The sequence below is a fragment of the Dreissena polymorpha genome, chromosome 1 (assembly GCF_020536995.1).
Source record: "Dreissena polymorpha isolate Duluth1 chromosome 1, UMN_Dpol_1.0, whole genome shotgun sequence".
In the NCBI taxonomy this organism is placed as follows: domain Eukaryota; kingdom Metazoa; phylum Mollusca; class Bivalvia; order Myida; family Dreissenidae; genus Dreissena; species Dreissena polymorpha.
The window spans coordinates 11,461,102-11,473,150 of NC_068355.1; the positions used below are offsets into that span (position 1 = coordinate 11,461,102).

The window sequence follows — 12,049 nt, forward strand, 5'->3', positions numbered from 1 at the left end:
TTTTATTTATAAAAAAAGAATGAATCAGTGGGAAACTGTTATGTTTTTAGTTAAAATAATCAGTATGATCAAAATGGATTCTCATTTATACTGTTTGAATCTTGAATTCTTGCTTGTATAATTTTTTAACTCTTCTTTTTTTCAAACGCAAGAGTTAAAATTATAATGAACAAACTAGAAAAAATCCTAAGACCTCTGCATTTACTTCATAGACATGTTACCCCATGACTCAGTTTTGACTTTTTATGCCCTCTTTCGAAGAAAAGGGGTATATAGTTTTCGCACTGTCATTCTGTCAGTCAGTCTGTCACACTTTTGTGTCCGCTCTCTGATTCAAATTGTTTTCATCCGATCTTTACGAAACTTGGTAAGAAGTTGTATCTAGACAATATCTAGGTCAAGTTCGAAGATGGGTCATGCTGGGTCAAAAAAGGGAAGTAATAAGCTTTAAAATGGACATAATTATCTGACCTTCCAAATTATATATTTTTGTTAAATAAATCAAAGCGGCGCAGTAGGCTGCATTGTGTTTCTGACAAACACATCGTTGTAAAAGGTCAAGGTCATCCTTCAAGGTCTAAGGTCAAAAATACAAATCCAAGGGAAGTAATAAGCTTTAAAGGGAGATAATTATTCAATATTGAACATAGCAACTTGATATTTGGCATGCATGTGTATCTCATGGAGCTGCACATTTTGAGTGGTGAATCTACAGTCACTGTAGTGGCTTTTAATTATTTGCTACTAAAAAGAGAGATTTGTTAGAGACAATTATTTAGAGGGAAGTAATTAATATAATTATAAATCTCGGATTATATATTTCCTTACCAAGAATTTAAGTTCTTTTCAAAGTTACTGTACAGATTTTTTATTTTGATTATTTTGTAACTCAAATGATTGATTTATCAAAGGTTTTTTTATGATATAATTATCATTTCTTTCCTGTACTAATTTGTGAATGGTAGGGTTGATAATCATAAATAGAAATTTTATTTCAAAGCAGCGCAGTAGGGGGCATTGTGTTTCTGATGAACACATCTCTTGTTTGTTTCTTTTGTTTGACTTTTGAGTCTTATGAAAGCCCTGATCAAGATTGTTCAGATTTTAAGGCAACCCAATTGTTGCTTTATCAGCAACACATTTTATACTTGAATAATTTGTTTCACCATAACAATTAACTGTTCAGCGTGACACTGATAGCGGTGGCAGAGGATGACCATGCAGACGACTGTCACATGATGAACTTCATTGGTTACGTGCTCAGTATCATGGTGCTGTTGCTAGGCAGAGAGGATGTCAAGGCCATAAAAAATGTGGAGCGTTTCAAGAAAGATGTCCGAGTATGTATTAAATGTTGAGTTTACTTCACTTTATTTCCTTGCATATATTTGGAGTAGGTTAAGTACCATTACAGTACAATATTACTAATATTGCAATTTATAATAATATATATATAAATGATATTTTTCAGAGTTTTCCACAATTTTGGGAATTGGGCTTGGGCCTTATGGATTTGAAAAAATCCCATAGTTATGACGTAAATTTTGTGTTGTTTTTTCGTTGCTTTTGACAAATGCTTTAAAATTGAGAACAAAATTGTGTTCAACAGAATATTTCCTAAGGTTCAACTTATAGACATCAAAGGCATATCTACAATATTTGCCTAGATAAACACAGCTAGGAACTGCATGTTATTAAGCCACATTACTGTTTCTCATGTTATTTGTCGCAGTTTCCACATACATGCATGTCTCTGTTACCTAAAAAACAGATTTCTGCGTATCATCAAGTCATAAAATGAAAATAAAAATGTTGGGGAATCTAGAAGCTTGATGCTTGACTGTTGCTGAACAGAACTGTGCTCTAAATTATAGATATTTGAAGATTTTAATAGACAAAACATTCTGTTACTGCGGAAATTGCAGTGCTTGGTAATTCAAAAGGCTTTCAGCATTATTGCGATTAGAGGGCCATGATAGTATCAAATTTCACCATTTTACTATAAACTGGTATTAAAATTAAAGAGAATTTAAATTGATATTTTATGAACTACCTAGTGTTACTATAATGGCTGCGAATAAAATGTGAAATAATGACGACTTTAATTTATCATAATACTAGTATCATTATATCCTTAAAATTATTGCACATTAGGGGCCAATTTAAGACACAATTATCAATATGTTGTCAAGGGCACAATCTCCTTAGCCCTCACGTTCCTGGAATTCTTGTATACTGCATGTGTTTGTTTGTTTCTTTACCAAACATTGTTTGTTGTTTAACTTTGGTTTTGCTTGTTTGCTTGTTATGGTTTCATGACAATAAAATGTGAGACAGAATTTATGTAAGCAAGGTTATCATTTTATCTAAATTGTACTCAATTTTTGTAAGTCCATTTATAATGCTACAATAATTTTCCAAGAACTAGCTTGTTTGTAATGATACAATATATTGGCATTTTATACAAATAAGAAAACTGTTATTTTATGGTTCACCTGACCACAAATGTGCACATGTTAAGCTATATGGACACTGTGATGTCTGTCTGTGTGTCCTTAAATTTTTTGTTCAAGCAATGTATCCTTGTAAACAACTTGGATGATTTCAATTAAACTTCACAGGAATGATCCTTGTTTGACCCGCTTATAAAGTTGGTCAAATAGTTACGGTCTGCAGCATATGTAGTTCGCAAGGACTAAAATATATTGAAATATTGGAAACTTCCGAGATATCTTCTTTGTAACCGAGAGCCCTTAGGTGACATCTTTGGTATGTACAATCATACCAAACTTGTTCTAGGTATGCTTCTTGGGTTAAAAGTGTTAAACATTGATTTAATTTCAGACAACCTTAAAAATTCTTCTTTTCTGAAACTGCCAAGCCCGTTGGCTTTCAAATGAATGAGGTATGTAGTATCATAAATGGGCCCTTTAAAATTTGGCACTATCATGGGTCATCATTTTTATATGAACTTGTTTAGGTTAGACCTTAAAAACAAATGTTTGAAATTTCACTGCCCATGGCTGTTATATTTGCTTTAATTAATTGTTATTGTATAGCCAGTATATAGCAATTGTCAGTTTCCCAGTGTCTTTCCTGTCTGATTGTCTCCTGACTGCAAACTAGTCATAAATACTGTCTTATTGTCAGCTTTAATAAAGCTGATGTATGACCAGTTTGATATCACTGTACCAACAGACCTGACCACAAGCTGAATTTAATCTGGATATTCAATGCAGTAAAAATGCTTATTCATTATAAATACTGGTAAATTTATATAAACCAATCACTCTACATAAATAATCTTTTTTGAGAATGTATGCACATTACATTAACACTATAATGATGATTAATTTTGATGGTGAAATACTGGATACCTGCAATATCCTAATTGTTTGTCAGAAAAATTGCTTTATTTTACCTTGTTTTTGTAGTAATAAGAATTTCTGAACAATAAATGACACTAGAAAAACAGATACACATGCACTTTGTGTTGATAACAATAAGAAAGAATTTTTTGGAAAACTTCCAGACTTTTTTTACATGTCCAGGCATTCCAGTCAAATATTGGTCAGTCTGACCATCATTTTCATTATCAATTTGCATAGTAAGTATAACAAATCTTGCAGATAATGTTTGAGAATTCTTTGTAACAAATGTCTCGCTTTAGGAGCCGCTTTTCTGACGCTCATTTTGATTGGTTACTTTTAATTAAAATAAGATTTTATGACCATGCCAGAACTGAAAGTTGAAAGCATTGACAAAAAAGAAAAAAACCTTGACTTCCAAGACAGAACACTGAACATGTGTTGAAGCTTGCACTAAAATGCTTCAAATTGATAAATGTAAAAATTGGAACTAAAAACCTCCAATATTTAAAACATTGGAACTAAAAACCTCCAATATTTAAAACAATTGAACTAAAAACCTCCAATATTTAAAACAATTGAACTAAAAACCTCCAATATTAAAAACATTGGAACTAAAAACATCCAATATTTAAAACATTAGAACTAAAAACCTCCAATATTTTAAACATTGGAACTAAAAACCTCCAATATTTAAACCATTGGAACTAAAAGCCTCCAATATTTAAAACATTGGAACTGAAAACCTCCAATATTTAAAACATTGGAACTAAAAACCTCCAATATTTAAAAAATTGGAACTAAAAACCTCCAATATTTTTTAAAATTGGAACTAAAAGCCTCTGAAAACAAGGAGAATAAGATTAAAGAAAGAGAAAAGATAAAAAAGATTAACCTAACCTGGGTTTGAACAACTGACCCTTTTATTAAGAGTCCTATGCCTTAACCACTGAGCCATCTGTGCTTCTATAAAAAGGTTAACCAAACCCGGGCTCGAACCACTGACCCTTTGATTAAGAGGCTTATGCCTTAACCACTGAGCCATCTGTGCTTCTTTAAGATTGCATGTGTTTTATAATTTATAGAAGCAATCCACATAATGTCACACAATGTAACAATAACATCGGAACTCTCCAACTTCCGCACAGGCTAATCAGGGATGCCACTTTCTGATTTTATGATATTTTTCGTTTCAAGAAAATCTCTTCTTAGCAAAAATCCAGTTTAGACAGAAAGTGTTGTCCCTGACACTTTACACCCATGCCCCCTTTTCACAGAGCATGGCCCGTGTATACTTTCTGTGGTCAGATATGTTCTATCTAGACTAACATATCAAGATGTGTTTAAATTATGCCCCCCTTGTCAAAAGTAGCCTTAAACCAGGGTCTCAAGTATTAAAGCACTGAGCTACAGTTCTCAGGTGAGCAATCAAATATGATCGAAATGGTCCTCTTTTATTGAACAGCATTTACAAGAAACTGTATGGACATTGCAATTGCTGAGTTCCAAATCAGTAAGAATTCAAATCAAAGTTAAAGTTCCACACAGAAATAAAAAAAATTACTCTGCCAATTTATTTTTTTGTGATAGATATGAGGCGTGCTCTTTGATAAAGGGGGCTCAATCAGTAATCTCCAGAAACATTTCAGAAGCCAGTTATATTTTCAAAGAAGCTGGCAACTAAGCAATGAAATTGGTGTATTTGCACCATTTCAATTGATATTTTGGGAAAGTAGCTGGCATTTAGATAGAATGTAACCGTTGAAATTGCAGGCTTCTGGTGCTTCCGGAGAACACTAGCTCAATGCATGTGCATGAAGTGTCATTCCAGCCTGTGCAGTCAGAGAACACTAGCTCAATGCATGTGCATGAAGTGTCATTCCAGCCTGTGCAGTCAGAGAACACTAGCTCAATGCATGTGCATGAAGTGTCATTCCAGCCTGTGCAGTCAGAGAACACTAGCTCAATGCATGTGCATGAAGTGTCATTCCAGCCTGTGCAGTCAGAGAACACTAGCTCAATGCATGTGCATGAAGTGTCATTCCAGCCTGTGCAGTCCAGAGAACACTAGCTCAATGCATGTGCATGAAGTGTCATTCCAGCCTGTGCAGTCAATGCATGTGCTTGAAGTGTCATTCCAGCCTGTGCAGTCAGAGAACACTAGCTCAATGCATGTGCATGAAGTGTCATTCCAGCCTGTGCAGTCAGAGAACACTAGCTCAATGCATGTGCATGAAGTGTCCTTCCAGCCTGTGCATGAAGTGTCATTCCAGCCTGTGCAGTCAGAGAACACTAGCTCAATGCATGTGCTTGAAGTGTCATTCCAGCCTTTGCAGTCAGAGAACACTAGCTCAATGCATGTGCATGAAGTGTCATTCCAGCCTGTGCAGTCAGAGAACACTAGCTCAATGCATGTGCATGAAGTGTCCTTCCAGCCTGTGCAGTCAGAGAACACTAGCTCAATGCATGTGCTTGAAGTGTCATTCCAGCCTGTGCAGTCAGAGAACACTAGCTCAATGCATGTGCTTGAAGTGTCATTCCAGCCTGTGCAGTCAGAGAACACTAGCTCAATGCATGTGCTTGAAGTGTCATTCCAGCCTGTGCAGTCAGAGAACACTAGCTCAATGCATGTGCATGAAGTGTCATTCCAGCCTGTGCAGTCAGAGAACACTAGCTCAATGCATGTGCATGAAGTGTCTTTCCAGCCTGTGCAGTCAGAGAACACTAGCTCAATGCATGTGCATGAAGTGTCCTTCCAGCCTGTGCATGAAGTGTCCTTCCAGCCTGTGCAGTCAGAGAACACTAGCTCAATGCATGTGCTTGAAGTGTCATTCCAGCCTGTGCAGTCAGAGAACACTAGCTCAATGCATGTGCATGAAGTGTCATTCCAGCCTGTGCAGTCAGAGAACACTAGCTCAATGCATGTGCATGAAGTGTCTTTCCAGCCTGTGCAGTCAGAGAACACTAGCTCAATGCATGTGCATGAAGTGTCTTTCCAGCCTGTGCATGAAGTGTCATTCCAGCCTGTGCAGTCAATGCATGTGCATGAAGTGTCATTCCAGCCTGTGCAGTCAGAGAACACTAGCTCAATGCATGTGCATGAAGTGTCATTCCAGCCTGTGCATGAAGTGTCATTCCAGCCTGTGCATGAAGTGTCATTCCAGCCTGTGCATGAAGTGTCATTCCAGCCTGTGCAGTCAGAGAACACTAGCTCAATGCATGTGCATTGAGTGTTATTCCAGCCTGTGCATGAAGTGTCATTCCAGCCTGTGCATGAAGTGTCATTCCAGCCTGTGCATGAAGTGTCATTCCAGCCTGTGTAGTCAGAGAACACTAGCTCAATGCATGTGCATGAAGTGTCATTCCAGCCTGTGCATGAAGTGTCATTCCAGCCTGTGCATGAAGTGTCATTCCAGCCTGTGCATGAAGTGTCATTCCAGCCTGTGCATGAAGTGTCATTCCAGCCTGTGCAGTCAGAGAACACTAGCTCAATGCATGTGCATGAAGTGTCATTCCAGCCTGTGCAGTCAGAGAACACTAGCTCAATGCATGTGCATGAAGTGTCCTTCCAGCCTGTGCATAAAGTGTCATTCCAGCCTGTGCAGTCCAGAGAACACTAGCTCAATGCATGTTCATGAAGTGTCATTCCAGCCTGTGCAGTCCAGAGAACACTAGCTCAATGCATGTGCATGAAGTGTCTTTCCAGCCTGTGCAGTCAGAGAACACTAGCTCAATGCATGTGCATGAAGTGTCATTCCAGCCTGTGCAGTCAGAGAACACTAGCTCAATGCATGTGCATGAAGTGTCATTCCAGCCTGTGCAGTCCAGAGAACACTAGCTCAATGCATGTGCATGAAGTGTCATTCCAGCCTGTGCAGTCAATGCATGTGCATGAAGTGTCATTCCAGCCTGTGCAGTCAGAGAACACTAGCTCAATGCATGTGCATGAAGTGTCATTCCAGCCTGTGCAGTCAGAGAACACTAGCTCAATGCATGTGCATGAAGTGTCATTCCAGCCTGTGCAGTCCAGAGAACACTAGCTCAATGCATGTGCATGAAGTGTCATTCCAGCCTGTGCAGTCAATGCATGTGCATGAAGTGTCATTCCAGCCTGTGCAGTCCAGAGAACACTAGCTCAATGCATGTGCATGAAGTGTCATTCCAGCCTGTGCAGTCAATGCATGTGCATGAAGTGTCATTCCAGCCTGTGCAGTCCAGAGAACACTAGCTCAATGCATGTGCATGAAGTGTCATTCCAGCCTGTGCAGTCAGAGAACACTAGCTCAATGCATGTGCATGAAGTGTCTTTCCAGCCTGTGCAGTCAGAGAACACTAGCTCAATGCATGTGCTTGAAGTGTCATTCCAGCCTGTGCAGTCCGGAGAACACTAGCTCAATGCATGTGCATGAAGTGTCCTTCCAGCCTGTGCAGTCAGAGAACACTAGCTCAATGCATGTGCATGAAGTGTCCTTCCAGCCTGTGCAGTCTGGAGAACACTAGCTCAATGCATGTGCATGAAGTGTCATTCCAGCCTGTGCAGTCAGAGAACACTAGCTCAATGCATGTGCATGAAGTGTCTTTCCAGCCTGTGCAGTCCGGAGAACACTAGCTCAATGCATGTGCATGAAGTGTCATTCCAGCCTGTGCAGTCAGAGAACACTAGCTCAATGCATGTGCATGAAGTGTCTTTCCAGCCTGTGCATGAAGTGTCTTTCCGGCCTGTGCATGAAGTGTCTTTCCAGCCTGTGCAGTCAATGCATGTGCATGAAGTGTCCTTCCAGCCTGTGCAGTCAGAGAACACAAGCTCAATGCATGTGCATGAAGTGTCTTTCCAGCCTGTGCATGAAGTGTCTTTCCAGCCTGTGCAGTCAATGCATGTGCATGAAGTGTCCTTCCAGCCTGTGCAGTCAGCAAAGGCTAATCAGGGACAACACTTTCCGACTCAACTGGATTTTCGCTCTAAAGTGACTTTCTTTAAACGAGTTAAATGATACAAGCCAAAAGTGTCGTCCCTGATAAGCCAGTGCGGACTTCACATGCTGATCTGGGACAACACTTTACACACATGCATTAAACCCGTTTTTCACAGAGCAAGGCTCATATGTGTTACATACCATGAACAGACCATTGCTTTTGTAAATATAACAAAAAAGGCCATGAAAACTTGCAGTCATGTTATTAGTTCCATTTTATTTACAATATCCATAATATTAACTTATGTTATGTACGGTCATAAAGATATCAGAAAAATGAAACTCAAGAAACAGTGTCATAAGAGAAATTCATGTTATGATCATACTTATAGATACATATGTATACATGTACCTCTTTGTATTATAATAATTTGTTTATCGTTTGGCTTATTTGATTGTGAATCTACAAGCAAAAAGAAAAAAATAATGACTAGGGTAATGAATTAAGTAACACTATTTAATGAAATCACAGACTGTTGAGTTTGCCTGATTGACAGCCCCTTTAGAGTTAAAACATGGCTGATTATCTACTGTGATTTTAAATAATCTAATTTTGATGTAATTTTTAGCGAGGCTGTTTTCGCAGAAAACCCAAGGTATTGTCATAGCTTGCTCGTCGTCCGCCCTCCGACGTTCGCCGTCAGCCGTCCACCGTAGGCGTCGTGCTAAAACCTTTACATTGGCTCTAAAATCAAAGTGCTTCCACCTACAACTTTGAAACTTCATATGTAGATACACCTTGATGAGTTCTACACGCCACACCCATTTTGGGTCACTAGGTCAAAGGTCAAGGTCACTGTGACCTCTAAAAAAAATTAAAAAAATAAAAATTTCTGACAAGCTTCCGCAGCTGAGCGTGGCACCTGTTATGCGGTGCTCTTGTTCAACTGGGTTTGATATTCAACCAGATTTAATGTAAAAAAAAATTGCAGTTCTTTTAAACAACAACTTAATTTGTTCAACAAATTATTGAAGATGTCTCAATTTTACAATGTTAGCATGAGATTTTGAGATATATGTATTTTTAGTGCAGTTGTAATGAAGAATCTTTAGGTGATTGCATTAGGATTTCATAGGTGCCATGAAATGTAAATTGCATGAATTAAGACAGTAATTGATTCAGGTTCAATATTTATTGTTCAGGTTTTATAATGTTTACTGCTCATCAGTATCTTGGGGTTGGAAATGAAGCATTTAAAACTTTAATCTAGTATAAAAGGTCTTGAATTAAATTTATCATACCACCGCATTGATATCTGCCTGATATAACGTTGCTGGATATATTTTTTATATCATGGTCAACAGGAAGTTCTGAATATTTGGACATGACAAATGGGCTATTCAATTAAGCAGAATCTACTGTATCAGTCATGTGTGAAGGATGGTCATAAATATTACTTTGAATTAATTATAAAGTAATCATTTTAAGTAAAATCGAAACAGATTCAACAAAACAAACAATTTGATACCAAGATGTAATATATTTTAAACACAAAATGCAACACAAAAATCTAAAAACATTTTTTACAAATATTAAGCGCGCATACTCATGAAATCATTATTAACACGTCTAACAACAAAAGTCATATTCTTTCCTGCTAAAACTGCAGCTTTTTAGCTATTTTTACATTATTTCTTTAAAATCGGGGACGTAGAGGTTTGATAATCAGAAAAGCCTCGCCATTATATTGTTCTAAGCCTTGCCTGATATATTACAAAAAGATCAAACAGTAACCTGTTATTGTCCCCTACCGGTTTCACCGGAGGGGACTTATGGTTTGCGCTATGTCCGTGAGTCTGTCAGTCCGTCAGTCAGTCACACTTTTCTGGATCCTGCGAATACTTTAAAAGTTCTTAATATTTTTTCATGAAACTTGAAACATGGATAGATGGCAATATGGACATTATGCACATCGTTTCATTTTGCTCCTGCGTCAAAACTTCTGGTTGCTATGGCCACAAATAGACAAAAAATACTGCTGAAAATGGTGGTTTTCTGGATCCTGCGATAACTTTAAAAGTTCTTAATTTTTTTTCATGAAACTTGAAACATGGATAGATGGCAATATGGACATTACGCACCTCATTTTATTTTGTTCCGAAGTAAAAAATTCTGGTTGCTATGGCAACAAAAAATAAAGTTAAAAAATCTGACAATGGTGGATTTTCTGACAATGGTGGAGCTGGTAGGGGACTATATTGCTTGGTAATAGTCTTGTTCTATATGTTACTTTCTAAGGGACAACAAATGCATAAAAATACATATGTTAGTGGTTAAGGATTAAAATATGTTTACCAAAAATTAAGACCAAATTGTCCATGTCTCATCTGCTGGAAAGATTTATGGGTTGTACTCCAGATGTGTTTCAAGTTGATTTTTAATTGGTAACCTTATTTAAACTAAACAGGTTTTACAACTAAGTGAGTTGTGTCCATGTCAACAGCTGGTGGTTATTATCTCATACCTGAAGTTTTCATTGATGAAACTTTTGATATACCAAGCTTAATTGCATAGAGACCTGGCTTAGTTTGCACTCGGGCCAGTTGAGTCAGGTCAAGGTCACTTGAACCAGATAACCTTGCAGTTTTCGAACAATAAAAAATATAAATAATTGTTCATGTTATTTTAAATTTACGATTTGAAAATCAATTCTTAAAAAAAATGTGCAATATGTTATTTTTGAAATGTTGAGATGTTAACTCTCCCGTTGCACATTTCTAAAAAAGCTATCTAATGACATGAAGCATTTCTCATTAAACTGCTTGGCATTCGTTTTAATTTCCCATTACTTCTCCCAATAACGCTAAGTCCCCAAGTTTTCAATTTTTTTTAATATGTAGACTGTGTGACATGCCATCACAATTCAATTTATTTTTTAGAATCTGCTCCTGTTGCCTTCAAATCTACTTACAGTTAAAAAGGAACACATTTTCTGCGCTTTGTAAAACATGCAAAAGAATTCTTACAGTTGACAGTCTGTGTTCAGGGAACATATGACTTGACACTAGCGTGATTAGGAATCCTGCAAATTTGTGTTCCTCACTCCATGTTTTGGAACATCAATGATGAGCTTTCTAAAATTCCCAAGAATTTAATTTCAGTAAACATATTTATTTATTTTCAAAATTGAATGTATAAAAAGAAAAGCTGTAGGAATAAGAAGTGTATTGACTGCTTCTCCAATGTATCTGAAAGATGAATCTTGGCCCTGTCTTATATGAGATCTTACAGAGAGAATGAAGTTACTGGCCCTGTCTTATATGAGATCTTACAGAGAGAATGAAGTTACTGGCCCTGTCTTATATGAGATCTGACCGAGAGAATGAAGTTACTTGCCCTGTCTTATATGAGATCTTACAGAGAGAATGAAGTTACTGGCCCTGTCTTATATGAGATCTTACAGAGAGAATGAAGTTACTTGCCCTGTCTTATATGAGATCTTACAGAGAGAATGAAGTTACTTCTGAAAATTTAGCTTTTTTGATTAACGATAAATGATTAACAATTAAATTGTTCCTTAAATGAAATGTGCATGAAAGATAATAGGTACATTAACAAATATTGATCTTAATCAAATATGATTGGGCTAGATTGTTGTTTTTATTACAAAAAAGTATGTGTTTTAACCCATTTATGCCTTGCGTCTAGAAAAAAAAGGCCTTGGAAAACAGCGTAGACCCAGATGAGATGCCCCATGATGCGGCGTC

General features: G+C 37.2%; 1 protein-coding gene across 5 annotated transcripts in view; it reads left to right on the forward strand.

The window, feature by feature from the left end:
• LOC127871071 (protein fuzzy homolog) overlaps nucleotides 1-12,049 on the forward strand; it is a 48,425-nt gene that overhangs the window by 7,278 nt on the left and 29,098 nt on the right. For all 5 annotated transcript variants that reach the window (XM_052413758.1, XM_052413723.1, XM_052413731.1 and 2 more), the window contains exon 3: nucleotides 1,187-1,340. In XM_052413758.1, the coding sequence (XP_052269718.1) occupies nucleotides 1,187-1,340 (154 nt within the window). The remainder of the gene's footprint in view (nucleotides 1-1,186; nucleotides 1,341-12,049) is intronic.